Raw genomic sequence first — 26888 nt, 5'->3', positions numbered from 1 at the left:
TTACCTTTGTTTTTTTTTTTTTTTTTTTAAATCAGCAGACATCTTTAAATTCCTCCTGCCTTTTCTCCCCATTTTCCCATCTTCCTCCTCCACCCCAACCTGAGTATATGGCATAGTGTAAACAAATAATAAAGAAAGGAACATACTTCTAGCCCTTTTGTCATCTGTTCCAGGAGTTTCTACTTGCAAGTTTTTAAGAACTGGGCTAGTTTGCTGTTTTTCAGATTGGTCAATATTCTGTTATTTGCATCAAAGTGCGTGTTTGGACTGTGGTTTGAGGGTTGATGTTTTTGTCCTTTTAACCACAAAGATACAACTGTAACCAATGGAGCCAGTGGTTTTTGACTCCAATCTTGTGATAACCTTTCAATGCATGATGCATGATGGTGCCAAGAGTCTAGGGCCAAGGAATAAAGATGAGGACATTCTGGGTCTCGCACTTTTTAATAATTAAAGGTGCAACACTTTAAGGTGACGTATCCTGTATGACATATGACCTTCCCAATTCCTGTTCATCAGAAGCATGTCTGCTTGCTTGCTTGTATGGATTCCATACTGCAATACAAGAGATTTGCAAGACGAATTTCCATGTACGATAATGGAATCACGCCATTCTCAGGCTGCTGCACACAGACCTGACTCCCAAAGTTTGCAGTGTTTGGTTTTAACATGAAAGCCAGCATAAGACTTGACCAAAACCAAGATGCAATCCACAGTCCTTTTCCCAGAGTCACCTAAAGCATAAACATAAATACAAGCATAGTGGAGCAAAGCTCACTACCAATCTTAAAACATTGTTAAAACACCAATGGTAGAAGTGGACTGATTAAATTCGCTTCGAAACAAGCAGAAATAATAATAAAAAAAATCATTCATATAAGAGAAACTAGAAGAAAAGGAAGAAGTTCTTGAAGTAGTCAGCCCTGTTTTAAATTCCCGTCCTTCCAAAAACATTATCCAAACTCCCACTGACTCCAACAGGTGCGTAGACTGGCCCAATCCTGACTTGCCTTTGAAAATCTTACCCAAATTTGATGACAAAACACGTGGTTCAAACCAGCATCTCTGATCAGCAACAAGAATACACGGGCCATTTCAGCTGCTGCACTGCAAAATTGAGAGAGAAAACTTACCAGCATGAGCCTTGAGTATATGGGTTTTCAGGCGACTGTTATAAGAGGACTTGAATGGGCACAATTTGCAACGGAATGGCTTATGGTGTCCGTGATGGGTCTGCATATGACGATCCAGACTTGAAAAGAGAAAGACAGAAAAGGGAAACGCAAAAGAGTAAATCATTTCAACTATTCCTTCAGATGCAAAGCAAAACACTTAACAGCAATAAAAAATTATATAAGAGGCAGACCAGGCTCAACTATCCTTTCTCATACTCTCTCTTAAAATTCAATATGTCTGCTTACAGACTAAAGTAGAATCTAATCTGAGGAAAAGGAGCAGAGCTGACACCAATTCTGTTGTGCAGAAAGCAAGCCACTTAAATAAACTTAGAGGGCAAGATTAGTATAAATTACATTATACCTGATCCAGACTTAAAGAACCAGTTGAAGAAACAGGAAACAGACATGAACAGTAAAATTATCATTACATAATTTTTCTCCTGGCAAACATTTTTGTGAAAATATGCTCCCTTTTGTCCTGTTGATTAAGAGTGTGGGGGGGAAGTATTTTTGACCAGCTTTACTGAGGAAGCCTTCTTTTGGTTACAGCAGCAAAAGCAGATTAGAGATCCTGCTCTGGGGAGGGTACCAGCAGGCTGCAGTTGATGAGTTCCAGGATTAAAAGGCAGTAGAGTTTCAGAAGTAACAGTGTGGGAGATTCTGCATGAAGCTCAACAAGAGAAGAAGGGGTGGCAAAGACCAGCCTCTACTTTCTTCAGGGAAACTGGAAGCTACCAACAGCCCGAATACTGGGGGCTGATCAGAACCTGCTCTCTCTCCACAGTTTGTCATTAACAGCTCAGTAAAGTTTGGAAGGGAAAAAATGATGTTTTCCACATTTTCTAACAGAAGATCAAATTCATTCTATCTGAGTGAGTCCTGCAGAGCTCTGCAATTCCTACACTGTGGCTGACAGCTATGAATTCACAGTCTCTGGGTGGCAGGCAGGTAGTTTCAGCTCAGGCTGTAAACGTTTCCAGTACAGCCTCTTCTTTGGACACATTCATCATCTTATGCATGGTGATGGAACAACAACAGGGCAGATACAGCACACTGGAGGCGTGGCAATTTGCCAAAACTACCCCCCACCTGCCACCTTAAATCTAGATGTATTTCAGCATATTACCTTTTACTTTTCCTTAGTTGTCCTGTTCTGTTTTTACTGAATATCAACACGTAGATCAAGTGGCAGTTGTTCCAGCCCTCTCACACTACACAAGATTGTCACGGGATCTTTAGTCCCACACTAACAAGAGCTTGAGCCAGAAAATCCCTGTTTACGAGAGCTAACACTGAAGTCTGTGTATTCAAACATCTGATGACAGCAAAAAAAATAAAAAATGAACTCATGCCTCTTCTCAGGGCTGCTTCATGCAAATACAATTTAATAGAAATCTGGGATGGAGTTTGTGACAAGATAAAATGTACAACTTTTCCAGAGATATGGGAAAAAAGTCTCCTAAATGAGTATGACATTGAACACTTGCAGTGAATACTTCATAGAACAAAACTTGTTTTAAATAGATGACAGGAAATGAGCTTACTGAGCAATTAAAGCAGAGTGCCAAATATTTATATAATACATATCAAGCTATTCTAAATATATATCCTAAGGTATTCTACACAGTAATAATTAAAACTATATTCACAACCACATACTTTGCCAGCAAAATTCTTCCAAAGGCAGGTTTTTAAGTTTTGGTCAGATTTGGGAGAACAGTGGGCTGTTTAAACATTTGGTTTGTTTCTTTCACAGACTTTATCTCCCAAGAGAGTAATTGCATCAGAAACAAAAATAAAAGATGAAGCAGACAACTTTAACAACAGCTACAACACCTATTATCAAGTTAGGTGATACCTGTAGAGTTCTTCCCTGCCATCCACCACTTTCTGACTTACCCATCCTTCTACTTGCAGGACACGACTTTATTCGCTTCCTAGGTAGGAAACAGAGTGACTAAAGACCAAACTCAACACAAGTCTGATTTTGGAAGCAAACCAGTTTACTAGGCAAACAGCAGGTTCTGTAAGCTATGTGAGGTAGGGGCATCCCCCACAGTCAGCCTTGCCAAAGCAGGGTGGGATATACCCAGTAGTACCCATCCTTCCCCCAGTCCCTTTCTTACTGTTGGCTGCTCAATCCCACGGACCTCTTCTGCAAGGCAGACCAAACTGCGGCATAATTTACAATGCTGTGACACTAGCAGAAATCTTGCTTTTTAACATAAGGAGTTAAAAAATGCTTTTTATCATGCTTTCTCTCCCACATGCATTTGATTGCAAAACGGTAACATCTTCACCAAGTTTAAGAGCGCTACTGACAGTGCTATGAATGCCTACATCAAATGAGCACCTGGACCTCTCTTCTTTTGTTAAAACAGTAAATAAGCAGCTCTCTCCGCAGAAATTAGAAGAAACATGTACCTGTGAGTCAGTCCAGGATGCCAGTGGAAAATATCCCACAAACCCCATTTTTGGGGGGCATGCCACATATATATGATTATGATTAAAATAATTTTAAAAACTACCCAGCTTAAGGCAAAGTCAACCTTAGGAAAACAAGTCATAAGAAATGTGACTATTAATGATGACTATGTATTTTTCACATGCTACATCAGACAAGGAAACAGGCTGAGGGAGTCACTAGTATACCACACTGGTGTGAACTTGAAATATTTGTAGACTGAAATTGCATACCATCATTAAGAAAAGAAAAAAAAAAAAATCTAATTTTAAGGTAATTTTATGACAATTATTTAAAATTAGAAATGAAAACTCAATCATCAAAGAGTTGTAGTAATTATAAACAAGGTAGTTATATGCAGCAGAAATTCCTTATATATGAAAGATTAACAAGGAAAATACTTTTCTCTCCTCTTCTTGGCTTGTTAAGTCTCATGCATTTGACAAAGTTGCTTAAGTGGTGGCCTTCACTGTTTGCCTACTGAAAGAAGTCTTACTCTTTTGCTTGCATGCTTTTCCCCTACATGCAAAAAAAAAGGGCTTAAATAAATTCAAGAAGATATAAAGATGCAACCTTTTACAAATAGCCACTCATAATGGCCAAAGATTTTGCAGCATGGAAAACACCTAAATACTGAGAAAAGTGTTGCTCAAGATCAAGTTCAGTGCGCTCTTCTTCAATGTTAACCTACAAAACAGTAGTGCTAGTTTGTGCTTCTTTTGAAAACAACAATAAAAGCCACAACTTACTTGTGCCTGAAAGCAGAGACAAAGGAGCAATACTGGCAGCTGTACTTGTCTTCCCGGGTAAACATGGCCAGAGCCAAGTGACTCCTCTCGTGAGATCGCAGACCCTGCATAGACATCAAAACCCGGTCACACTGGCTGCAGTGGTAGCCCCCAGGCCTGGTTTCATCTTCCAAGGATGTTCCAGATTCAGCTTCTGTAAATTCCACAATGCCAGGGTCTTTGGCTCCCTCACAACCCTCCATCAAAGTTGTGTTTGAAGAATCTTCAGCTTCCTGCTAAAAAACACATACCCCCCCAAAGCCATGAATTCTCTCTCCCTTCTGCCCCTCAGCCTTTCCCATGTGTTTATTATAATGCCTAGGTTTCCCACTGCATTATTTTTCTAAATATATCCCTACACAAACTCCACATCAATGGCTTTCTGAAAAAAGGGCCTACTCTTGGAGGGAAAAATGTAATTATATCTATTATATACATACATGCATATGTAAAAAAAAGAATCTTACTCCTTGATTATATTTGTGTCAGATAATGCAAAAAGCCAAGAAACTGAATCTACTATCTCTCAATAGTCTTGATATGAATCTTCTAAACTTCATCAGATAAACATTAGTAAGGTATAGAGCAAGTTCATTTTAGTTTATTTTGCTCTAGCTTACAGTGTAGCTACTCTGCAGACCAATACAGTAGTCTAGTCTACAGTAGACTTTGTCCATCACTGTCAAATTCACAAGAAGGAAGCCGGTACTCTAAGACCCTAGAATCCTCTTTAAAAATAAAAAGCAAACAGAAAAATGCTTGGCCTTTCCTTTCCTTTCCTTTCCTTTCCTTTCCTTTCCTTTTTCCTTTCCTTTCTTTTTTCCTTTCCTTTCCTTTTTCCTTTCTCCTTTCCCCTTTCCTTTTTCCTTTCCTTTCCTTTCTCCTTTCCTTTTTCCTTTCCTTCCCTTTTCTAACCAGATCGTGCATTTTTGCAGCAACTTTAATAACCTATAAGAGTATTTCCATCAGATTCTTTTGGCCATGGATTTCTGCTTTTGTTCCCTGCTGCAAAATTTCTATTTACTCAAAAGAAAGCATTGACCCTACATAAACTTCACTTGAGAAGCAAGGAGAAGATGAAATGATCTGTTAGGAGGGAAGCATCTGAATCTGTCAGGTAAGGTAATCTTACCAGGTAAGGTAAAGGAAGGCCAGTGGTAGGGCAATGAAAGCTCTCTCAGGCAGCGTGAGTTAGGCTATGAAGGACTCGGCTTCCTCACAAGCAGACGATGTCACAAAAGAAGCACCCTTAGGCAGGCAGCAGGAGTCTTTGCCAAGAGCTCACTGCAGCACGAGGAGGAATACACAGCCAGTTCCCACAGCCTTGTTGCACTTTCATTACCCCTGCCGATATCCTGGAAATAGGGCTGTGGCGCATGGCCTATCCTTGGAGATGTCCTAGAAGGCATCCCCTTTCACAGGGAGAAAGGAACAACACATTTACACCTGATCACCTGAATGGGACCACTGGCTCAGCTGGCCATTGAATGTTTTGTTTGGAGCCAGTGTGCAAATTTCATGTGGAAAGGTGTACCACAAGCAACTTCGCACATTTGCATGTGCACACTTCCTCTTCTTAAAAAAAAAAAAAAAAAAAAAAAAAAAGGAAAACAAGCAGCTCTTTTAGGGTTTAACTAAGCAGAAAAGTAGCCCAGAATAGCTGAGAGAAAGCCTCCTGCTCATAAACCAAGTCTTTCGGTCATCAACGACATCAACTCCTTTGTGGCTGAGAAGAAATGAGAATTAAATAGTCTTCGTGCCCCTGGATCAAGAGTGGAAAAAAGTTAAAACATCTTAAAATAAACCAAATGCACTTCAGAAACTTAGTGTTAGATTAAAACATCATGCTGAACTGGAATACCCAGCTCAAAACCCATTCAACTTCACAAGAGCCCTCCATAGGTTTTCAATGAGTCCTTTATTTTAAACAATGCAAGAAGGTGCAGTCACCTTCAGTCACCTTTTTAAAACTCTTACCTTTACTGTAGCTGACACAGAAGAGACATTCCCATACTGGACGTGCTTGCGGAGGTGATTACAGATGGCTCGAAGTGTTGGATGGACTTCCACACAAAATTTGCATTTGTAGCCAACCACCTTCCTCTCTTTAAGTTTTGAAACATCTTCCAAGTGTCCAAAAGCCTGTTTGAGTACACAAGCATAAATCACTGAACTACGCTTTGTTATCTCATTTTTAGGAACACAGACCAGATTTTACACGTGAAGGGAAATTATGCTTGATGTATACATGTCCTGTTTTGCAGAACTGCAAGGTCAATTTTTGTTGACGTCTATTAATGCCTCCAGAATAAGTGGATATGACATCTGTGCAGGAGAAACCTTCAGTTTCTGCATAACAGTGGTCCTCTAGAAGACCATTCAGTTTGGCCTGAAACTGCACTCTTCCATGACACCACAACTTCCCCAACAGCTGTGCGAAGCTTTTCCACAGGAAGTACATTTCAAATTGAAGCAGAAGGAAGGGGGTAAGTGGGCAAGAAAAGGAGCACAATTTGGTCTTCTGCTTATGAAGCACTTGCCCAAAGCTTCAGTCACCAGATAGACTCATGTCATGTTAATATTGCGTGCTTAATCAGAGAATGTACTGAGAGAGAGAGAAGGTTGTGAAGGAAACTGATCTGTTATTCAGAGGTACACTGAAGAGGGGGATGGGACATTTTGTAAAGAATCTGCAACAAAATACATGGCAGCCTTGCCACAAAAGACCAAGTAACTGTCAGATACAGATGGCCTTCCAGAAGGGTGGGAGGAAGGAAAGGAAATACTGAAGGAAGCAGTAGGAAGGAGCAGGGCTTCCTACAGAACCTAGGGAGATGTGGAGGATGGATGAGGAAATTAAAGCAGAATGTGTAATTGACTCATGGAGCTCACTGGCACGCTGAATCATTCATTAGCCTGTGGTCATTTGGCTGTCAAAGAAAACATGCAAGTGGGCATTAGTGGGCTCCCTGGCAGGGAGCAGGGAAAGAGACCAGACACACAAATCCTTACCCTCTCTTGTTTGAAATCTGCAAAAGCACCATCTGCATATTTCTGCTTGCTCAAAAGCTGCTTCCTCCTCTCCTGACGTTTGGCACGCTTCTGGAATTCCTCATTGTGGCCATTCAAGTGTGCGGTCAGCTCTGCCGTGCTATGCAATTTCGTATCACAGTGCTTGCACTGGTAGACAGGGTTCTGAGAGCGGGTGCCACTTCCCAGTATGGTAAAGTCCCTCTTCAAATCCTTGCTGTGGTGATCGGTGTAATGCATGCACAGCAGCTCTGCTGTGCTGAAGGACAGCTTGAAACATTTTATGCACCTGAAGGGAAGCCACTCAATTTCCTGAGCCTCAGTCTCCACCTCAGGCTTTTCAAAGTCATTCCTCTCCTCGGCTGCAGTTGGCTTTTCATGCTCATCGGCATACACAGCAGTGAAGTAACCCCCCAGCTTGCTCGCATGCTGCTTCTTAGGGAAAACACCAGGGTGACGCTTCATGTAGTGTGACACAATACCCTTTTTGCTGAAGGACTGGAAGGAACAAAGCGAGCATTTCTTCTTCTCTACAGCCCTCCTCAGTTCCTCACTTAACTGAGGAGTGTCATCCTTGGGAGGAGATGGAATGATCACTTTATTGGGTTTGTCGCTTACCGTCCTGGAGGCTGCTAAGCAGTGAGTGTAGTAAGCATCAATGTCATGTCTTTTCTGGTAGTGTGCCGCAAGCCCTTTGCGGATAGGGTTGGTGTACGAACACAAAGCGCATTTGAAGAGGTTGTTCTTGCCCTCTGGCTGTGCCCGGACGTTGTTATGTTTGATGCGGTAGTGCCTAGCTATCCCCTTCCGGGTGGAACAGAAGTATTTGCAGAGCTGACACCGGAAAACTGTGTGAGACACTAAATGAGAACTGGAGAAATGAGGTGCTGGCACAGAGACTTCTCCAACATCCTCAGCAGCAATTTCTGGGGAGGCCTTGATTTCAGTCACCATGTCTGGCTCCACTGAGGCAGACACCTTTGGTGGTGACTGGGCAAAAACATCAAATTCAGGTTGATTGTGGTATTTCTCATAGTGAATTTTCAGCTTCTCAAGTGTTCCATGGGTGTAAGGGCACAGTTTGCACCGATAAGCACCATAGCCTTGCTTGAAAATCCTACTTGTCTCTTCCACGTCATTCTGAGCAATATCATTTGACTGCTCCACATCATGCACAAAGTCTTCTGCAGTGACCTTTATTGATGGGTGCCGTTTCTGGTAGTGTGTGAGAACGCCATGAATACGTGTATTAATGTATGGGCAATGTCTGCACTTATATACAGCCCCTGGGTTAATATCTATATCCTGAGCAAAGTCCGCAGCTTTCACTTTCATGCCAGGATGCTTTTTGCCATAATGTGTCAGGAGGCCATGCAAGTTGTTGTACTCAGACTGGCAAACTGTACACTGATATGGAGTGGAAGAGATGGCAGGGTTTGCAGAAGCCAACTGGACACTTTTTTCCTGGGAAAGGCTGGCATCCTCTGCACACTCTGCATCCTGATCCATCTGTGATGTTATCTGGTCTTCAGAATCCATCCTGGCCCCAGGTTCATCGGGCTGTGGGATCGATTTCTCAGCAGCATCTTTCTCCTTAATGATATCTAACAACACAGATTCATCTCCATTCATGGCCCAAGGGTGAAATGCTTGGTAGTGATTAGTAATATCCCAAATGGAAGATGCTTCAAAAATGCAGTCTCTGCATTTATAGGTCTTTATCTCTGTTGGCATCACTAGGGCAGGAGGGGAAGGATCAGGACCTGCCCAGAGTTTAGTTGCCATATATGTGTAGTCAACATAATGCTCGGGATGTCTCCTTTGATAATGCACAAGCAAACCACTTGGCTCTGTGTGTGAATAAATGCACCATTCACAGTGATAACCAGCTTCTATCAAGCCATCCAAAAATGCCCATCTCAGAATGGATGTGACTGTGGCTTTCAGATTCGGGTGGTCTTTCTTAATATGCTTCCTCAACGCATAGAAGTAAGGTGATGTGTAGCTACACTGCCTGCATTTGAGGGCTCTCAGCTTTGACTTGTCCCTTTCAGTGCTGGAAGTGTGAGCAGGCATGCTGCCAGTCGATTTCTTCTGGCTGCGATCGCAAAGGCTTCTAATGGTGGCTGTATGCTGCCTAATCACATCTGCGTTAGCTTTGAAGTCACGATGCTTCTTTTGATAATGAATGAGCACGCCTTTCACGGTGCGATTTCCATAATCACAGTGTTGGCAGAAGAACATTTCATTCTCGGGAGGATTCACAGAGGTCTCAGATCCACCCCGGCTCAACTGCTGCATTGACACTGGCGGCCTCTGAATACCAGGTGGCAACTCACCAGCCCTCATCATCGCTGCGGTGGGGGGTGCCTGTCTGATATATTTGGCAGTGACCTTTATCTCTGGGTGCCTTTTCTGGTAGTGGACAAGCACTCCCACAACTGAGCGGTTGCTGTATGAACAGTGTTTGCAATAGTAGAGTTCAGTAGCGAGGTCTGGGGGTGGGGGTGGGGGAGGTGGAGGTTGAGAAGCCAAGTTGGACAATTTTGGGGAGACGGGCGTCCCCAACTCAAAAGACATCTGAGCCAGGGCAGAACCCCTATCAACAGAGACTACACGCATGGTCTTCTGAATTCTGAAATATGATGCTTTTTCTTCAGGGTGCTTTTTCTGGTAATGCACCAGAACTGAATGCATGTTAGGGCTTGCAAATGAACACACATCACAGTCATAAACAACCACAGTATTGACTGAAGGTTCCTTCTGATTTTCACATTCAGGACTAAAACTCTTGGCGGCACTTTTGTTAAAACCAGCTGGCACACCAGCCCCGCGAGCCACGGGGGTGGAGGTTGCCATAGTTTTTGGAGCAGAATTCAAGATCTCTCTCAGTGTCTGAGACTCTGTGTTCAGCCCTTCTTGCTGCTCAACAACGTAGCTTGAAAATATCATTGCATTGTTAATTTTCACTGTGGGATGCATTCTTTGGTAATGTGGCATCAGGCTTCTAACATTCGGGCTTGTATAAGAGCAGAAGCGGCAGCGGTAGATCAGATCAGAATGATCAAAGTTCAGTACATTCATAGCTTCAGGGTGATGCTCTCCATAATGCTGCTGCAGGTCTTCAAAGTTTGTGTAGTCAATGTAGCACTCAAGACACCGGTATACTGCGCTGTGATCATTTGGATCCAGGATATACCTAAAGCTGAATTTAATATAGGGATGCATTCGCTGGTAGTGGGTACTGACACTCCTGGCAGATTTGTTGCTGAAATCACAGTGTTTACAATAGTAAAGCCTGCCAGAGTCACTAAACTCTGAATTCTCATTGTTCTGATCGGTACCATACATGTTTGACTGGCTCCCCAGAACAGAGGCATTAGGGCTCTGATGGTCCTTCATGCTGACAGAAGAATAATAGTCTTCCTCATCTTCAGATAAAGTGAGCTCAATCTCTGCTCCATTGGTGGAACTGTAGTCATGCTGCATGCTTCTAAAGTTTGTCTCCTTCTGGGAATCATTAGCCTCTCTGCCCCACATTTGTTGGGGCGCATAAGAACTGGAAACTTCTATCATTGGTTCTGTTTGCTCTTCTTCTCTGTCTAACTCCACTTCGATCTCCACCTCATTGTCCTCCTCCTCTTCCTCATCATCCTCTACGTTAATCACAGCATCTTCCTGCTGTTTGTTTTGGTTAATTTTGCTCTGCAGGTTGCTCGCTATTTCATCAATTCTAGTTCTCTTTTTCACTGGAGACAGATCTAAAGGGAAGTCATTTGACACCTTCCGAGGGGCCTTCGCAACAAAGTTATTTTTAGATGAGAGCCCAAGGATGGAGGTCTGGCTCTTCTTCACTGTGCTGGCAGAGGCGTGAGCATCTGCTTCACTCTCTTGTGGCGTGTTTGATGGTGGTCCATCATATTTTGGCAAGTTGTCACAAAATGAATGCTTGTGCTGCTGATGAACTCTGAGGCCTTTCAAAGTTGTGGTGGAATAGTTGCACATTGTGCACTTGTATGGATGTTGTGAATGGGGCTGGGGTGACTGCTGTTGTTGCTGTTGCTGCTGTGGCTGCACCGGTTCCATCATCCCAGCTGACTTTCTGCCGTTTATATTTCCAGTCTCGTAAGACACTGTGCTGTCGTTCAAAGAAGAGGCGATGCTTTCAGTCTGAGAGTTCATAGTGTCCCAGTCTGATGTTGCTCCTGTGTGACATTGCTTGTGGGCACCAAGCTTTAATGAACTCTTGCAGGTGAAAGGGCATTCATCACACTTGTACACAGCTGTCTTGCCAGACAGGTGGATGTTCTCAATGTGACGGGAAATGCTTCGGCGGTGCATTGTCAGGAAAGGGCAAAAAGGACACTGGAACCTGTTCATATACCTTCTAAAGGGAATCCCCTTTGTTTCCAACAGTTTGTTGCCATCAGATCCCATCAGTTGCTCTGCAGACATTCCTGAGGTCTGGTGATCCATGGAGTTCAAGCCATTCTCGCTGTCCATTTCATTTAGCTCTTCATCTGAGCTGGAGTCATTTAGCATACTGCTTGTTTCCAGGTCAGCAGAAGAATTCGTCATATCAGCAATTCCATAGCGGGATCTGTCAGACAAATTAACCATGCTCGAGTTGTGAGGTGACTTAGGCTTCATTTGAGGGTAAGACACAGAAGAAAACTTGGAAGATGTAGAAGAGTTGGGCCTGATAAGGGAATTGCCCATAGAGCTCCTGAAGTTTGAGACATTAGCATTTGACATCTCACGTCCTGTTGTATTCATGGAGATATAGTTAGAGTTTGGAGAGGCATTCTGGGCACTCTTACTCTGTACATCAGGTGCACCAGTTCCATCTTGCTGCTGCCTCAGGCTTGACAGTATTTTTACCATGCTGCGGTGCTTCTTCATCATGTGGTCACACCAGCGCTCCCTTCGGGGGGTCTGGTAGCTGCACCATTCACAGCAAAAGTTGCCCCTAGACTTTGTCAGGGGCTTGACCATGGATTCCAAAATGCTCCGCTCCACCACCTCTGCAGGCAGCTCCTTGCAGGGTTCCTGCACTGGCACTGAAGCAGATGTTGATTCAGACATAGCAGCGGCAGCAGTAGGAGGAGTCGAACTCTCTTTCAGGTTGTTTTTGTGATACATTTTCTGGTGCTTAATAATCCTCGCGCGCCTCGGTGACTTGTAGGTGCAGAACTGGCAACTGAAAACTTTGCCAAACCCTTCATGCATCATGATGTTGTAACTTAGGGAACTAGCAGTTGCTGGCCCCACTGAGCTCCCCCCAGCCTGTGCTCCATGAACCTTGCGTGTGTGCTCTATGAGGAGGTTTTTGGAACGGAAGTAACGCACACAGAACTTGCACTGGAAAAACTTGTTGGTTGGTTTAGGATTTGGAGCCATGTGCTGACCATAGAAAGTCTGGCTCTGGCTATAGTAACTTCCAGTCCCCATCTGACTTGTTGCATTTTGCCCTAAAATAAGAATTAAGGTGTATATGTAAATAAATAAAATCAAATAAAGAGGCTTTTTCTCCACCCACCCTCTATGCATAAGAATGCAACCACATCCTGAATAGATAATAAACACACCAGGATTCCCTCACTTACTTATGGTGAGATCTACATATCTGGCAATGGTCAGCAAAATGACCATTATGCATAGTGTCTACATATATATGACTGTTGTGTACAGTTTGGGATAGATGATTTCCAGAATAATCTTCTTGGGGAAAAAAGAAAGCTAGTACACTAATAAAGTTGAAAATTTTGAGGTGGTTCATGGTAGCAAAGAACAACCATGAAAATCTGAAAACCAAAAAGCAATATGAAGAAATACATGAAAAGCATCTGGGAAATGAAATCATCCAAAAAATGTTTGTATTTACAGAAAAAGCCATGGTCAGAACCAATATGGCTGAAGCTAGACATCTGCTTTGCTGACACAGCAATAAAGATAACGCCAGTTTTTTAAATCACATTAAAAGTAGAAACTAAAACACACTGAAATAAGCCACATGTAAAATAGGGGGTTAGAGTTGAGATCTTAGAGTTGAGATCAATCTTAGAGTTGAGATTTACCTGCTATTTCATCTGCAATTGTAAATTCATCCTTTACAGAAGAAAATTCAACCTCAGTCTGGTTGCTAGCATTCATGGAACCAGACCTTGGCTGGCTAGGACTTTCCTCAGAGACATCAGTTGGTTGCAGAAAAGCAGTGTGAACATCCTGAATGTGAGCTTTTAGGTCTTCATAAGATGGAGCTCGAAAATCACAGCCATCACACTGCAGCACCTCCATGGTTCAGGGATGATCTTTTACATTAGAAAATTCTGCAAGAAAAACAGGGGAAGGAGAGAAGAAGAGATGTTTTACAGCAATGCCATTGCAACGACTCCTGAAAATAGGTAATACCAAGCTTATGATGACTCCATCATTTCCAGAGATTCTGCAAATACTGTGGCGTAAAACTCAACCTTTGCTTACCATATTAAGAGGCATCAATTCAGATTCATATAAAGTCCTACCTAGGTAGCTCACAAGTTGCTGACTCAACGCTACAAACACTCAGCTTTCTGACGAGTTACTAATGATTCAATCATCGACTTTGTCCTCTTGGCTTTTCCATTACACAGGATAGGGCTGTTCAGAAGTTTGTCTTGTTCAAAGACCACAACCCATATGCTAGAAAAACAGTACATTACTCCCAGTCATGCACTGAAATTTACAATCAGAAGACAGTGGCTTCTACCTTTATGAGACCTACTGTAACCTTCCTGGAAGTTGCCAAGTCCTGCCTGTTTCACTACCATAGATCAAAAGCCTTCATAGGAAGAAACTTGCTTTTCTTCTCAACATCCTATCAGTCCTGACATTGGTGGAAAACCTAGGCATAACTGCAAGATGAGATGCAGCTACATAAACCCAAGGTAGAATGCTTTGCTCTGCCCTACTTCCACCAAGCTTTGTAAGGGCATCTCCATGCTTTGTTAAAATGTTTACAGTTTCATTTTAGTCTATTCTGGGGACATGACCTTTGTGCGTTAGCACTCCAGGGGATGAAGAGGGCTGGAGGAAGAGAGGGAGAGCAACGGGAATAGGAATACTGCAAAATTACAATGGAAATAGGAGTTACAAAGACTCAGAGACCTCATGACTTCCTTGATTTATCCAAAAGCCCTACATACCTTCAAGTACAAAGCAACATAAGATATGGTAACATGAAGTATGGTGATTCAGCTTGCGACCAGTCCTGCAACAGAGTTGTATGTTTCCGCACCGCCATGAAGGAGAGAAGACACAAAGCACAAGCAAGACAAAAGCCTTAGACCCTCCTACCCTGTGCAGTACTTAGGCACAAGAGCAACCTTCCTATGTTAATACAGGAATTACTTCTTTAAGCTTCCATGTGCTGCGCTGGGAAAGGATAAACCGGGTGTTTCAGAGGTCCAAGGCATGAGGGCAGCCCAAAGCACTGAAAATTCCATGCGTTTATTGTACGTAGAGCTTATTGTATTGTAGAGCATGAAGCTACTTCCACAGCAAAGAGAAAGCTCCAAAACATTAGGGCACAGAAACAAGAGAGGGCACTGCATCAGGATTTTATACGAAAGAATGCTTCTTCTGATAGCCTGCTAAAATAAACTTCTACCAAGTCAAATTCTGGACAGTCTGAGCACAGAGGCTCTTCACATATTTACCTACATTACATTGCAGGCTGCACTGTATCCTTTCTCCCCCCCCACTCCCTCCCACCACCAATAAAGAAAATGAACGCTGCACCAGCTTCTTTTCAGCTAACAAAGTTACAATAATCGAGATACTCAAGCTTTTATGTGCAAGCACCAGACCAAATTGTGTGGAAGAGGTTGCTATCTGCTCTGGATCAAATTACAGCAGTGAGTGAAGCCCCACCCCACGTCTCCTTTAGCACAGTCCATTAGACCTGAAAACAAATTTTTCCATGGAGCAGACGACTCCTGCATTTAGAGCACTTCACAGAAAAGCAGATCATCCAGTTTTCACTACCCATCCCCCAAGCTTAGTCCTTTCATCTCAGCCAAACAAGCCACAGCTCTGCTGAATGTGTTTATCACACTTTCAAGAGATATGAGCCCCTGCGTCACTGAAGCTTTAAGACTCACTAAGCTGCCCTAGTCCTCTGAGCTTTGGGAGCAGCCATTTTAGCTCAGACAACTCCTGCACTCAGAGGCTCAGAGCTTCTCGCCTGTGCACAACATGGCCTCACTTATCTCAGCTTCATCTAAAGCACACCAGGCTTTTTCTTTTTTTCCCTTTTTTCCTCCTCCTCCTTGGGTGATGCTTGAAAAATCAGCGTCCCCAGAACATATCTCCCCTTCTCCTGCATGACTTGCCCCCCAAGTCATGTCGCTGTTGCCCCCCTGCACTGCCCAAGCAGCACCTTCCCTCCCTGAGCAGATCTCCCGCATCTCCTAGGGTTGGTTCCCCTGTCCCATGGATGACAAATGTGACGGTTCGTTCCAGAAACAGCATTACAGCATCAAGACACTGGTCCAAGCTGTCCTACAGGCAGAGGCAACACACAGCTGAGCCTCCCAGGAGGAGGGGAGGGGGAGGAGGGGGAGGCAGGGAGGGGGCCTCCAGCCTGCCCTGTCCCTGGGGAGCCCTCCTGCTTGGCGCAGAAGACACACAACCCCACTCCCCTGCCAGATTCCAAAGTCTAATGACCTTTGTTAATCACCAGCCAGCCTGTCTGCATCAGCAAACCCTGCCAGCAGACACACCCTTCACACAAAGGCTGTAGCTATGCCTTTTAAGAGAGGTTCTCTGAAAGCTCCATTGTGTAGAACAGAGGAAAAACAACACACACACACACACACCTCCCCCCCCCCCCCCCCCCCCCCCCCCCCCCCCCCCCCCCCGGAAAACTTCAGACCCTTTAGAAACACCACCACAAAAAGCTTTCAGCTCTGTCTCTTTTGGAAACTTCAGGCCAGCTTACCAAATAGAAAACCAGAAGGGAGAGCAAACCTGAGGTTCTGAAAAAAGATAATCCTGGCAGCTTCAAGAAGTAAAAACCACCACCATCTCCAGCTGTCACTACACTGATGCTTGGTGAAGGTATCCTCAAGGATGCTGGTTGCTGTCTAGACAGTCTTAAACCAACAGTACCCTTCTGCTACAAATCAGAAGGAAGAGTTGAGAGATCGTTAATAGCTGCTGATTACAAAAACTGATGGAGACTTTGTAATGGGTTCCAGCTTGAATCTCAGCAGGGTCTATATAACAAAGGCAGCACCAAGTCAGAGAAGAGGTTAATCTTACTACAGCTTATGAGGAACAAACATCAGGTACAGCTGAAGGGACTTCAATTTGATGTTTCCACCATGCATCACACTGAAAGCAAGATGAAGCATTTTGTAAGGAACTCTGCTCTACCATTTCCACATTTTTCTTTAAAATTCAGGCATTGCACAAAGGCAAAGAAAAACACAAACTGCTAGTTTGAGCTCATATATCAAAAGAAACTGAAACGCAATGTGTGTCTTTCTCCCTTTTTTGTCTGCATGGGATATGGAACTGAGAGAGACCCACCTACCCACCAGCAAAGAGCATTTTCAAGTGCAGATGTTAATACACTGGCAAGACGCACACCCCAAGCAAAGGGACAAAGCAAGGTTTGCATGTTTCCATCATGACCAGCTAAGGCAACACATTCTATAATCCTTTAAATTTTCAGACAGCACATTAAGAAAATTTAGAGGGGAATGGAGGTAGAGTGAGAGACGAGTTACCAGATCCACTAACTCAAAAGAAGCATAGGAAGTCTGGAAAAAAAACCCAAAACTAAACACAACCACCATGAAATGAATCCATAAATCACACAAGCCCTTTAACATATTCACAACCAATCTCGAGACCACATTGCCCACAGATAATGTGACTTCTAAAATACCCTTACTAATGCGATGCTAACCTCGCCAAACAGATTATTAAAATGCCAGTCTGACTAATTTGCATTTACAACCTCTTCTTAAACTATATGGCTTTAATGTTTAATACGGAGAAGAGGTATTCTCATTTTCCTTATGAGCGGAAAGTTCCCAAAATGTTGGGCAAAAGAGATTCTCAAAGCCACAGTTTTAAAGACCCAAGGTAAAGTCTCAAATTGTCTTCGACATCCTTCTCTACACTCAAAAATGTGTGAAAACATCAGAGACACAGTTGCATTAGATTTCTAGGTTTTTAAAAATCCAAAACAAAAGAGAATTGTGCTTGTTGAACAACAGTCATTACAGAATTTGGCAGCAGCCAAAGTAGTACAAATAATTATGTTTAAGTTTGGTTTTAAAGCTTCAAAATACAAAATTAATTGTGAAGCCCAAAGCACTGACCTCAAAATTGAGCTTCTGTGGTTTGACTACCCATCCGTTATATTTTGAGATGGAGTCAGCAGCGCTTCTAGAAGTTAATATGCACATGCACAACCACAACTGAAAAGGTCAGTCAGACCACACACACTATGTGAACTTCCATCTAAGTCTTAGTAACTTCACATGTAAAACAAAGAAATCTCCAGTTCTCCAAGCCTTCCTCTGGTCAGATGATCAGAAGCATCTTCATCCCTACCTCATACATGCAGGTTGCACACACAGCTTCCATTTTACTCTGTGCCAAGGTGGAGCTGAAAGAAATTTCTTCACCAAAAGGGTTATCAAGTACTGGAGCAGGCTGCCCAGGGAAGTGGTTGAGTTACCATCCCTGTATGTGGTGCTTAGGGACATGGTTTAGTGGTGGACCTGGCAGTGTTAGGTTAACGGTTGGACTTGATGATCTTAAAGGTCTTTTCCAACCTAAATGATTCTATGATTCTATGATTCTGTTACGCATCCCATCGCACTGGCAGAAACACTGCCACACCCCTTTCAACTGGACAAAGTCCCCCTAGAGGTGCAGTATGTGTCAGGGCCCTGAGGGCACCCACAGGCCTCACTCTTCCTCAACAGCCCTCCTAGGGCTCCTCCAGAGCCCCGGACCCCATTTCACCCCCTGGCGCCATCAGCCCCTGCCCCAGGAATGCCACAGGAGGGCCGGTCTCCAGCTTCGCACAGCCCTGCCCTGGGCCCCGCTGAGCCAGGCCCACCTGCAGGCCTATGGCCTGGCCCAGCCCTAGGGAGGTTCCCAATGCCCGGGGCTGAGGTTGGCCCTCAGCCTGCCCTGCTCCCGGCTGGGGCGGTGGGACAGGCCCAGGCTGCCAGGCCCTGATCTGTCTCTTCCACGGGGAGCCCCGGTGGCTCCCACGCAGCACGTTGGGTCAAAGCAGATCGGCATAAACAGAATGTCTTAGCAGAGGCTGGAATCGCGCACCAGAGTTACCCGTTTCCTTCAAAACAGGCAGAAAGCTTCAGTGTTGGTCTAATCTCCCTGCCGCCTTTTTGTTGCTGTTGGAGATCAACCTACCAGAAATAAACTACCAAACACTATGGCAGTGTGATTCACAAGGAACTAATTACAGACATGACAAGTTTTCAAAGTTCCCATGAGTAACACCACAGGCATTTTTCCCTGCCAGAGAAGCCTGGGGTTTACGAGGCACCAGTGCCTACAGCTGTGGTGAGGACCTTCCAGCCATACCACCTGGGCTCCTGGCCAGGTTCAGCTCATGTATGATGGAGCTGCTGCTCTGATGTCGTTGGGTTTGGGGTTGGTTTGCCTTTTTTTTAAAAAAAAAAAAACACTTTTTAGAACATAAGATCACACCAGGGAAAAGGAGGACTGAACAAGTAAAATCATAGGAGCAATGAAAAAATTTATACATTTGAGAAACTGGAAACCTGAAGGCTATTCTAACTGGAGGAAGCCAGCCTCATCTTTCATTTATGAAAAAAAGTCCATAACTAATGAGGAATTCAAATAATAAATTCAACTCTCAACTATAGTCAGGCAAACGTACTCAATTCATGGGTCTTTTTCAATGACCAAATTCCAGTCAAGCTACTGGGATTCTTGGTCCTCTGAGGGTTGTCTTTGGAGTTACTCCTCCAAGTTGGTATCAAAATAAACTAAATTGAAATACCATTTCTTTTTTCACTTTTTTTTTAATTTGATAGAACAGGATTTTGGTAGAACTCCATGGGTTGGGTTGCAACTGCCCACTCCAATATACTTACTTTGTGGTTTGTGTTTTCATATAAAGGACTTACAGTAAAATTTTATCACCAGTTACACCCTTTATTATCAAGATCTCCATACTGATGTCCAGTTTTGGGTCATATATTACATTTTGAAACTCAGCAGTTACACCCAGCTGATACGTGTGATCCTGTTGCCCATTTCTTCCAGTAAATATTTCTGTTGACCTACATGGAAATATGTATTACAATATAAGATATTTTCAGGAAAGAACTTCTGTTAGAGATGCATTACAACTCAACGGTAAAACAATGATCTAAATTGAGCAGAGACAGCCTCGTTTTTTTCCTAAAAAGTACTTATCCAGCCACCTGGAAGACTGTTTGAAACTGAAGTGGGCTCCAGGTCATATTCCACAAAAGGAGGTCTTCCTACTACACATTCTTTGTACATTATATTCCAAACTTTTCAGAAATCTCCCGGTCACGGAAAACAGGATGACCAACTTTGTTGATCCCTATACAGTTACTATTTACTTATATTCCTGAATACACGCATTCATTTAACATACCTGATACCATACTATGGATCACTGTAAAGCTACCGCATAGCTTACAAAATCTTCTACACTTTAAAGGAAATATAAACCACATTACTCTTACAGCTTGTGGAAGAGAAGCTACACAGTGCTAGGAGCTGCCAGAAGCATAGATGGGTTTTTCAGTCCAAGAAGAGAACAAGGATTCACAGAACCTCTGGTTATTTTTCTTTGGGGGAACTTAATATATAAACACCTAAATGACCTGAAACAGGTCCAAATGATGGATACATTGCTATCAGCTCAACCGGTTCTCCAAGACTATGACTTTTTAAAAAATGGAAAAAAAAATCCAAAACAAACACACACACACACAAAAAAAAAACCCCAACAGAAAAACATGGTACTCAGTTATTGAACATTAATGCATATTAGCCATCTCAATGGCTTATATCAATGTAAGACCCTAGCAGAATAAAGGCACACCATAGATTTTACAAGGAGGTACGAAAGAAAGGAGAATCACAGATAGAAGCACAATGTCAGCTTCTGCGAGGTAGTTTGAGGAAAAGTCTGTGGTCCCCAGCCTCAAGCAGACACAGCAAACTGATAGTTATCTCACTGCAGAAAACACAAACTTCCCTAGCAAGGAAGACAAAAGTCTAAGACGGAATACTTGATCGTACAACCAACGTGTTACTTGCAAGGAAATCAAATCAACAAAGACAATTCAGATATAAGTAACCGAACTACAAGGAGCGTCAGGTTGGGGCTTTACTGATTCAAGCTACCTAAATGCTGACCACTCCTTTTCCATTTCTCACAAATAATGTCTCTTCTCCTTCTTTCTTTGGGCTCCTGGAGTGTACATATACGTTCTTTTTAAAAAAAATACATGAAGAGGCCATCTAAATGCCTGAAGGATACTTTCAAACTTCAAACTTTTAAAATAAAAGCGGATTGCAAATAAAATGCCACAACTTAATTAAAAGGCAAATTGAGAGAGAGTCATACAAAGTATGATTCCGACATTTTTTTGCCTTCCCTTCCTGAAGGTTAGCTGTAAGGCATTACATGGTACAGAGCATGGGCAACTGAGTCTTAGGATGAAGAACTTCGCCTGTGAGAAGGCTCTCGAATATTAAATGCTTTTGCTCCAAGCAAGACTAGGATAGGTTTTTCTGATCTTCTGAATTACTTTCATGGCACGTTATTAATCCCTACAGAAATCAAAAAGACTCTAAATATATGTGAGAATGTGACAACTAAATGGTCGGACTAGGACTTTTTCCCCTATTAAGTATGGCAGGTACTTAATTTACTGCACAAAAGTAGTTGTGGAGGTGCAAATACGAACACACAGGTGGTTTTGTCAAGTTTTCCTATGGTTCACCAGAGTCAATACACAGAAAACTACTTTGGCCATGTGTTACAAGAAGATGCAACAATAATTTTACTAGGAAGGGGGGAATTTTGATCAGATAGGCTCCTTTTTTTTACAGAATAAACTTAGTTTCCTTTCCTACCAGAAGGTGAAGGAGAGGAAGAAAATGAAAACACACACAAAAATCAGTAAACCATTTTCCCAGTCAACCTGTAAAGAAAATATCTGTTTAAAACCTTCCAGGATTTAAGAGGAAGATGGAACAGCATATGGCAAAACTCTAGAGTACAAATGTGGTCTGCCACTTGGTTCCCATACTAAATGCTCACAGGAAACAAGCCAAGTCATCCACCTCACTGACACAACCCAACCTCTCAACACCCTTCTGCATAGACATTCGTGTTCAAGAGGCAAGTGGGCTGGCCCAACCTAGGAAAACAGATACCAGAGCCAAGCAACTTGGCTTTTGTACCCCTTAGTGCTCCCCATGTGGCATAATGCAACTGAAAGCAGTGGGTCTGGGGTTTCTAATTTCCAGCCAAGAGTGTATTGTTGATAACCTCAATAAGTCCAGTTCCTGTGAGTTAAGGGAAGTGCACTCCCCCGTGTACACGGACTTGGGAGAGGAAGATGTCAGTAGGTGGTGCTGAAGAACACGGCAGCACTCTGCCTGGGTGCTCCAGAAACAACCTAATTCCTTCTCATGCATTGCAAATAACATCTTCTAGGAGCTCTTTACACAAAGGATGCATTACCAGCCTCACCCTGGAAGGAGTAGGGGGAGGAGCAGGCTCCTCAGCCTGGCATAACCCCAGCAAAGTTCTCTTTCTTGCCAAGAAAAGTCAGAGCTGTTATAAAGGGGGTCCTGCTAGTAGCAAATCAGATACGACAGACTCAACCACATACCCTGCTACACCATGAACTGAAGTGGGAAAGAGCAAAGCTGTGACTGAAGACAGAAGAGATTATGTCCTGATGGCCATCTGCCCTTAAATGAACCGTAAAACAGACTTGCGTAGCCTGTAGTGCCTTTAAAAGTAATCTTGCCATTCACCCCAAACTACATGCTCCATTCCATGGTCACTTACAGTGCTGTAGCTAGTGAGTTGCAAGCATGCTTTAGAGAGGACCAATGTTAGTTTGCAAGGAGCACGGTGTTTTTACAGAGGCTAAATACAGCTTATAAACTGGTGACAGAGCTAAACCAGGGGAACATATGAACTGCTGGATTATTTTAGGGGCCACAGAATTTTAATCTTAGAGATCTGAGATTAGACCAGCCAACACAGTTGGTTCAAAACCCAAGCAGGCACTCTCAGTATAGTCACAGAGGTGGAAATCAAGTCACTAGCACTCAGAAACCACAAATGCCAAGGGCAAAGCTCTGCTTTGGGACTGCTACTGAAAAATGTCTTCAAGAAGGCAAAATAAAGATTATCACCATCTTGAAAGACAGATGTGAAAAGATGCTTTGCTGGACACATGTTCCTCCTTTAAGTGCAGAGACTGGACCTATATCATAGCAGTGGTGACAGAGACTGAACTCAGCTGGTGAGAGGAGTAATCTTTCAGCCAGAGATCATTTTCATAATACAGCACCCAGTTTGGTAGACATTCAAGACTCTCCAAGTAAGAGAAATTCACAGGGCAGTCGGGAACCAAAGAAACATTCCGTGGATCAGATCCAAGCGAGCCAAAGCGCACTGCCTGCCTTTCATCACCAATATGAGCTCAGCTTTGTAAGGACCCTGGGGATGATGCAGCCCTCTCCCTCAGTCCATCCTGAGATCTTACATGCTCCAGAGATACTCCTTTAAAGGGTTAACCCCATGCAGAGAGCATGTGGAGAGGATGAAAAAGGGCATTCAGAGGAATGGGTTTAACCCTATAAAACCAAAGCACCAGGAGTCATGTTCTGTACCAGCAAACAAAGCTGAATAGAACAGCAGATCACCTCATGCAGACCCAAACCCACCTCATGCACGACTCTTTAAAGCAGGATCCATGGCTGAAACCCTACTGGAGGACAGGAAAACTCTGATTAACAAAGCCTAAAGATTGTTCTGCTTTCCTAGTCTACTTCTCAGAAACACTCGTTTGAGGAGCTCCACTGACATCCTAGCTATTTTAACACCGCCTTCGTCTCCAGCTATCCCTCCCCTTCCCCCAAGCTTCCTGCTATATTTGACATTTGCTGGGCAGCAAGCAGAAGCCTCTCTGTCAGCCAGTTCATTTCCTCAGGTAATACAAATCCATCACTGACCCATTTATAATGCCAGACAGAATACACAGTTTTATTTGCCCACTGACTCACTTGCAGTATGGCAGCCAGCGTCTCTGCCCCAGGTAGAAGAATATATACTTTTCCAGTGTTTGACAGATCTCAGACTAGTGATTACCACTAGGCTGCCACACTTCTCCCTGCCACCCCTCCCAAAAGATCTGTTCCACCTGTGCAAGTGAAGATCCTCTGACTGTTTGGGATGGTGGCAGAAAGATGCTGGTCCTATCACTGATGGCTGAAAATTGATACTGCTGAAAAGGAGGAACAAGTTGCAGCTAACATTTATGTTGTCCAAAATACTTTACTTTGTCCCAAATAACTTTATATATATATATAGTCCATTGGATTACATGTTGGGATGGAATACATACACACTGGAATGCAATATCCTGGGTCCAAATGAGAACCTTGCTTCTTTTACTCCCCCTTCAACCTCCATCTCCACCCATTTATTCCTTCCAGGAAACAAGTTTTTGCAGTTGGTGTAATATATAAAGCCCAAGTACAAAATATGTAAAGTAGCATACTGGCTCAATCATCATCACCATTTGTGTGATACACAGATAGCAGACAGTCCCTAGAAGAAACTAAGTGGAACATCTACAGCGCTCTTTGAGGGGCGGCGGAAACAAGGAATTCAGAGTGATCCTAGGATTATGGATCACAATATCTATGAATTGACCAAGGTTAATGGAAGTTCTTCAGCCAGAAAGTGTTTGGATCAAAGAGGCATTAGAAACTATTACATTAAAAAGAGGAAAAAGCTGCTATTCCCTGTCTGTAAAAGAAACATGAAACACACTGTGTTATGCAGGTAATAATTAAGAACAATCTCACAAAAAGAAAAAACCCCAACCTCTTGTTAACCTTATTTCTCATCTTTCCAGTAATAAACAGTTCTTTCCCCTGAATACTCTGGACTTACTCAAATTAAGGAGAAAACTATTATTAAAGCTGAGTTGTATCAAAAGTGGTAAGATGTTGAAGCTCCTAATGGAGTTCTTCTGTCCTAGTTTAATCATTTTTGCTTTAAATAAGCTGTTTGAGGGTCAGCCACTAAGATCCAATTTCTTTTTCTTCCTCCTAAGAAATACCCAAACAGGAAATGGACCATAAAGAAGAAAAAATAACTAAGACTTTCTTTGTAATAAGTCCCATGGCTAAGAGGGGCTGAGATTATAACCAACTGCATCCTTCAAAAGCTACAATCCTTGCAAGTATGTAAGACATTACAAACTATTGCAGCTTTTTTCTCTTCTGCAAGTCCATTACACAACACCTTGGTTTTTTATGCTGTTATAAATGCTTTACATTTAACCTTTTAAAACTGAAAAATTTTCAAGCATTTTAAATAACTAGGAACAAAATCCAATTTTAGAACAAAATAATCAGTTCCCATTGTCATAAGATTGCTCTCATTTCGAGGAAAGTGGAACCATTCTCGCTTTACCCTAAAGATACAGGGTGAAAGCTGATAAAAGAGAAACTAATTGCCAAAACTTTATGCCAGAATATGTAAACAACTGCCAAACTACATATAAAGAAAACAATGTCTCTTGTCATAAGTAAAGTTCAGTTCAAGACTAGTTCATCAACATAAAAATATCTCTTTGAAAAAAAAATTAAAGGGAGACCATGAACAGCCACCTATTATTTTCCAGCCACCCACTCCTTCTATTTAACCCAGTGAATTAAACTAATAACTTCTCATCATTTACAAATAGTTCATTAAAGATTTTATCTACCTCAGGTCATCACCAATTTGAAACCTGGCCATCATGTTTTATTCAAACACTGAAAAAAGATGGCATATCTTCATTATGGAAAAAGGAAAGCATAGGACAGTCCACTTCCGAGAAAGTCTCCGGATAAATTAGTTTCCTTAACCTTTGGAAATATGTGTAACCTGGAAACTGAACCCAAATGCTTGATTTTTGTAAGAGACAGGATGTAGAAAACTCAACACAGGTCCCCAGAGAGCACTCTGTCTAAAGCAAGGTGAAGACTGAAAGAGATTTTCAGTTTTCCTGGCCTAAGGAGAAGAGACTTCTTGGGTAAATTCAAGGTGGAAGGACTTTTTAGAAAGTGCTCATGTATGTGCCTAGTCAAAAATGGGATCTTCTCCAAATAGGAAAAAAATGCCCTGAAAAAAACCACCAAGATACTTAGACAAATTCAAGAAAAGACAGCCCAGTGGCATCTTTGACTTCACCAGGATTTTGGTTTTGCTAAATACTAAGAAGCAACAAAGAGAAGCCTGAAGAGAAGCATTAGATAAACGGCCAAGAAATGGCCTTCTCATAAGCGTTGTCCTCAGAAAATCTCTTACTTCATTGCAAATCCAGGTATGTTATTGAAAATTCATGGGAAGTAGCTCTTCAGGACAAGTATTCTGCTTTTGGCTACAACCAGAAGCCCATCCACTCTTGGCTCTAGGAAAGCAGTCTGGGCAGCAGTTGTCCTCTCTCCCCATTGGTACACTAGCCATTGCTTTAGCTGCAGAGAGAGTAACTGCTCCAGGGATATTCCCTCTCTGGAACGGAGGGCACAGAACATCTTGACTGCCAACAGTTCCACAACCAAAACACAGAAATACAATGAGGTCATTGTGTATCTGAATATGGAGCAGATCCATTTTGTTCTGAAGGATCCATTTATTGTTACTGTTCTCACTAGAAGCCCTCTGCAACTGACCTCAGCATGTCTTTCTACAAACACTTTCACCAAGTCTCCAGGTCATCCTGCACGTCACACCAAGCCATGTGTGTGAGAAGAACCAGAAGTGAGGTTGTACCCACACTTGGACATGCTTTTGGACTTAAGGAGGGTTGTTTGAAACTGCAATAGCTCTGCCTAAATAATTCCATGGGTAGACAAACCTTGACATTTACTCTGCACACAAAGTAGATGGAAGTGGATAAGATATATTTTAAGCTAACAAAGATGGCAGAAACATTTCAAAAAATACCCAAAGGAACCCAGAAGATTCAAGCCCTGTGATGGTTTAAAACACCCAACAGAACTTTCAACCCAATGAGATACAAACAAAATTATGCAATATAACATGCCTTTTAATTAATCTGAAAACTTCAGAACTAATGTTCTGAAAGC

The 26888-nt window shown here is 42.7% G+C and overlaps 1 protein-coding gene across 2 annotated transcripts in view; it reads right to left on the bottom strand.

Annotated features, from left to right (window-relative positions):
* ZNF462 (zinc finger protein 462) overlaps window positions 1-26888 on the bottom strand; it is a 68447-nt gene that overhangs the window by 37019 nt on the left and 4540 nt on the right. For both annotated transcript variants that reach the window (XM_009286289.2, XM_009286297.2), the window contains exons 2-6: window positions 13538-13789; window positions 7443-12931; window positions 6408-6572; window positions 4392-4495; window positions 1134-1252 (exon numbers count right to left, since the gene is read on the bottom strand). In XM_009286289.2, coding sequence (XP_009284564.1) covers window positions 1134-1252; window positions 4392-4495; window positions 6408-6572; window positions 7443-12931; window positions 13538-13757 — 6097 coding nt within the window. In that variant the 5' untranslated portion in view covers window positions 13758-13789. The remainder of the gene's footprint in view (window positions 1-1133; window positions 1253-4391; window positions 4496-6407; window positions 6573-7442; window positions 12932-13537; window positions 13790-26888) is intronic.

Source organism: Aptenodytes forsteri, unplaced genomic scaffold, assembly GCF_000699145.1.
Source record: "Aptenodytes forsteri isolate BGI_AS27 unplaced genomic scaffold, ASM69914v1 Scaffold412, whole genome shotgun sequence".
NCBI lineage: Eukaryota > Metazoa > Chordata > Aves > Sphenisciformes > Spheniscidae > Aptenodytes > Aptenodytes forsteri.
Note: the sequence above shows the minus strand (reverse complement) of the source record. Positions and strands in the feature narration are given on the sequence as shown.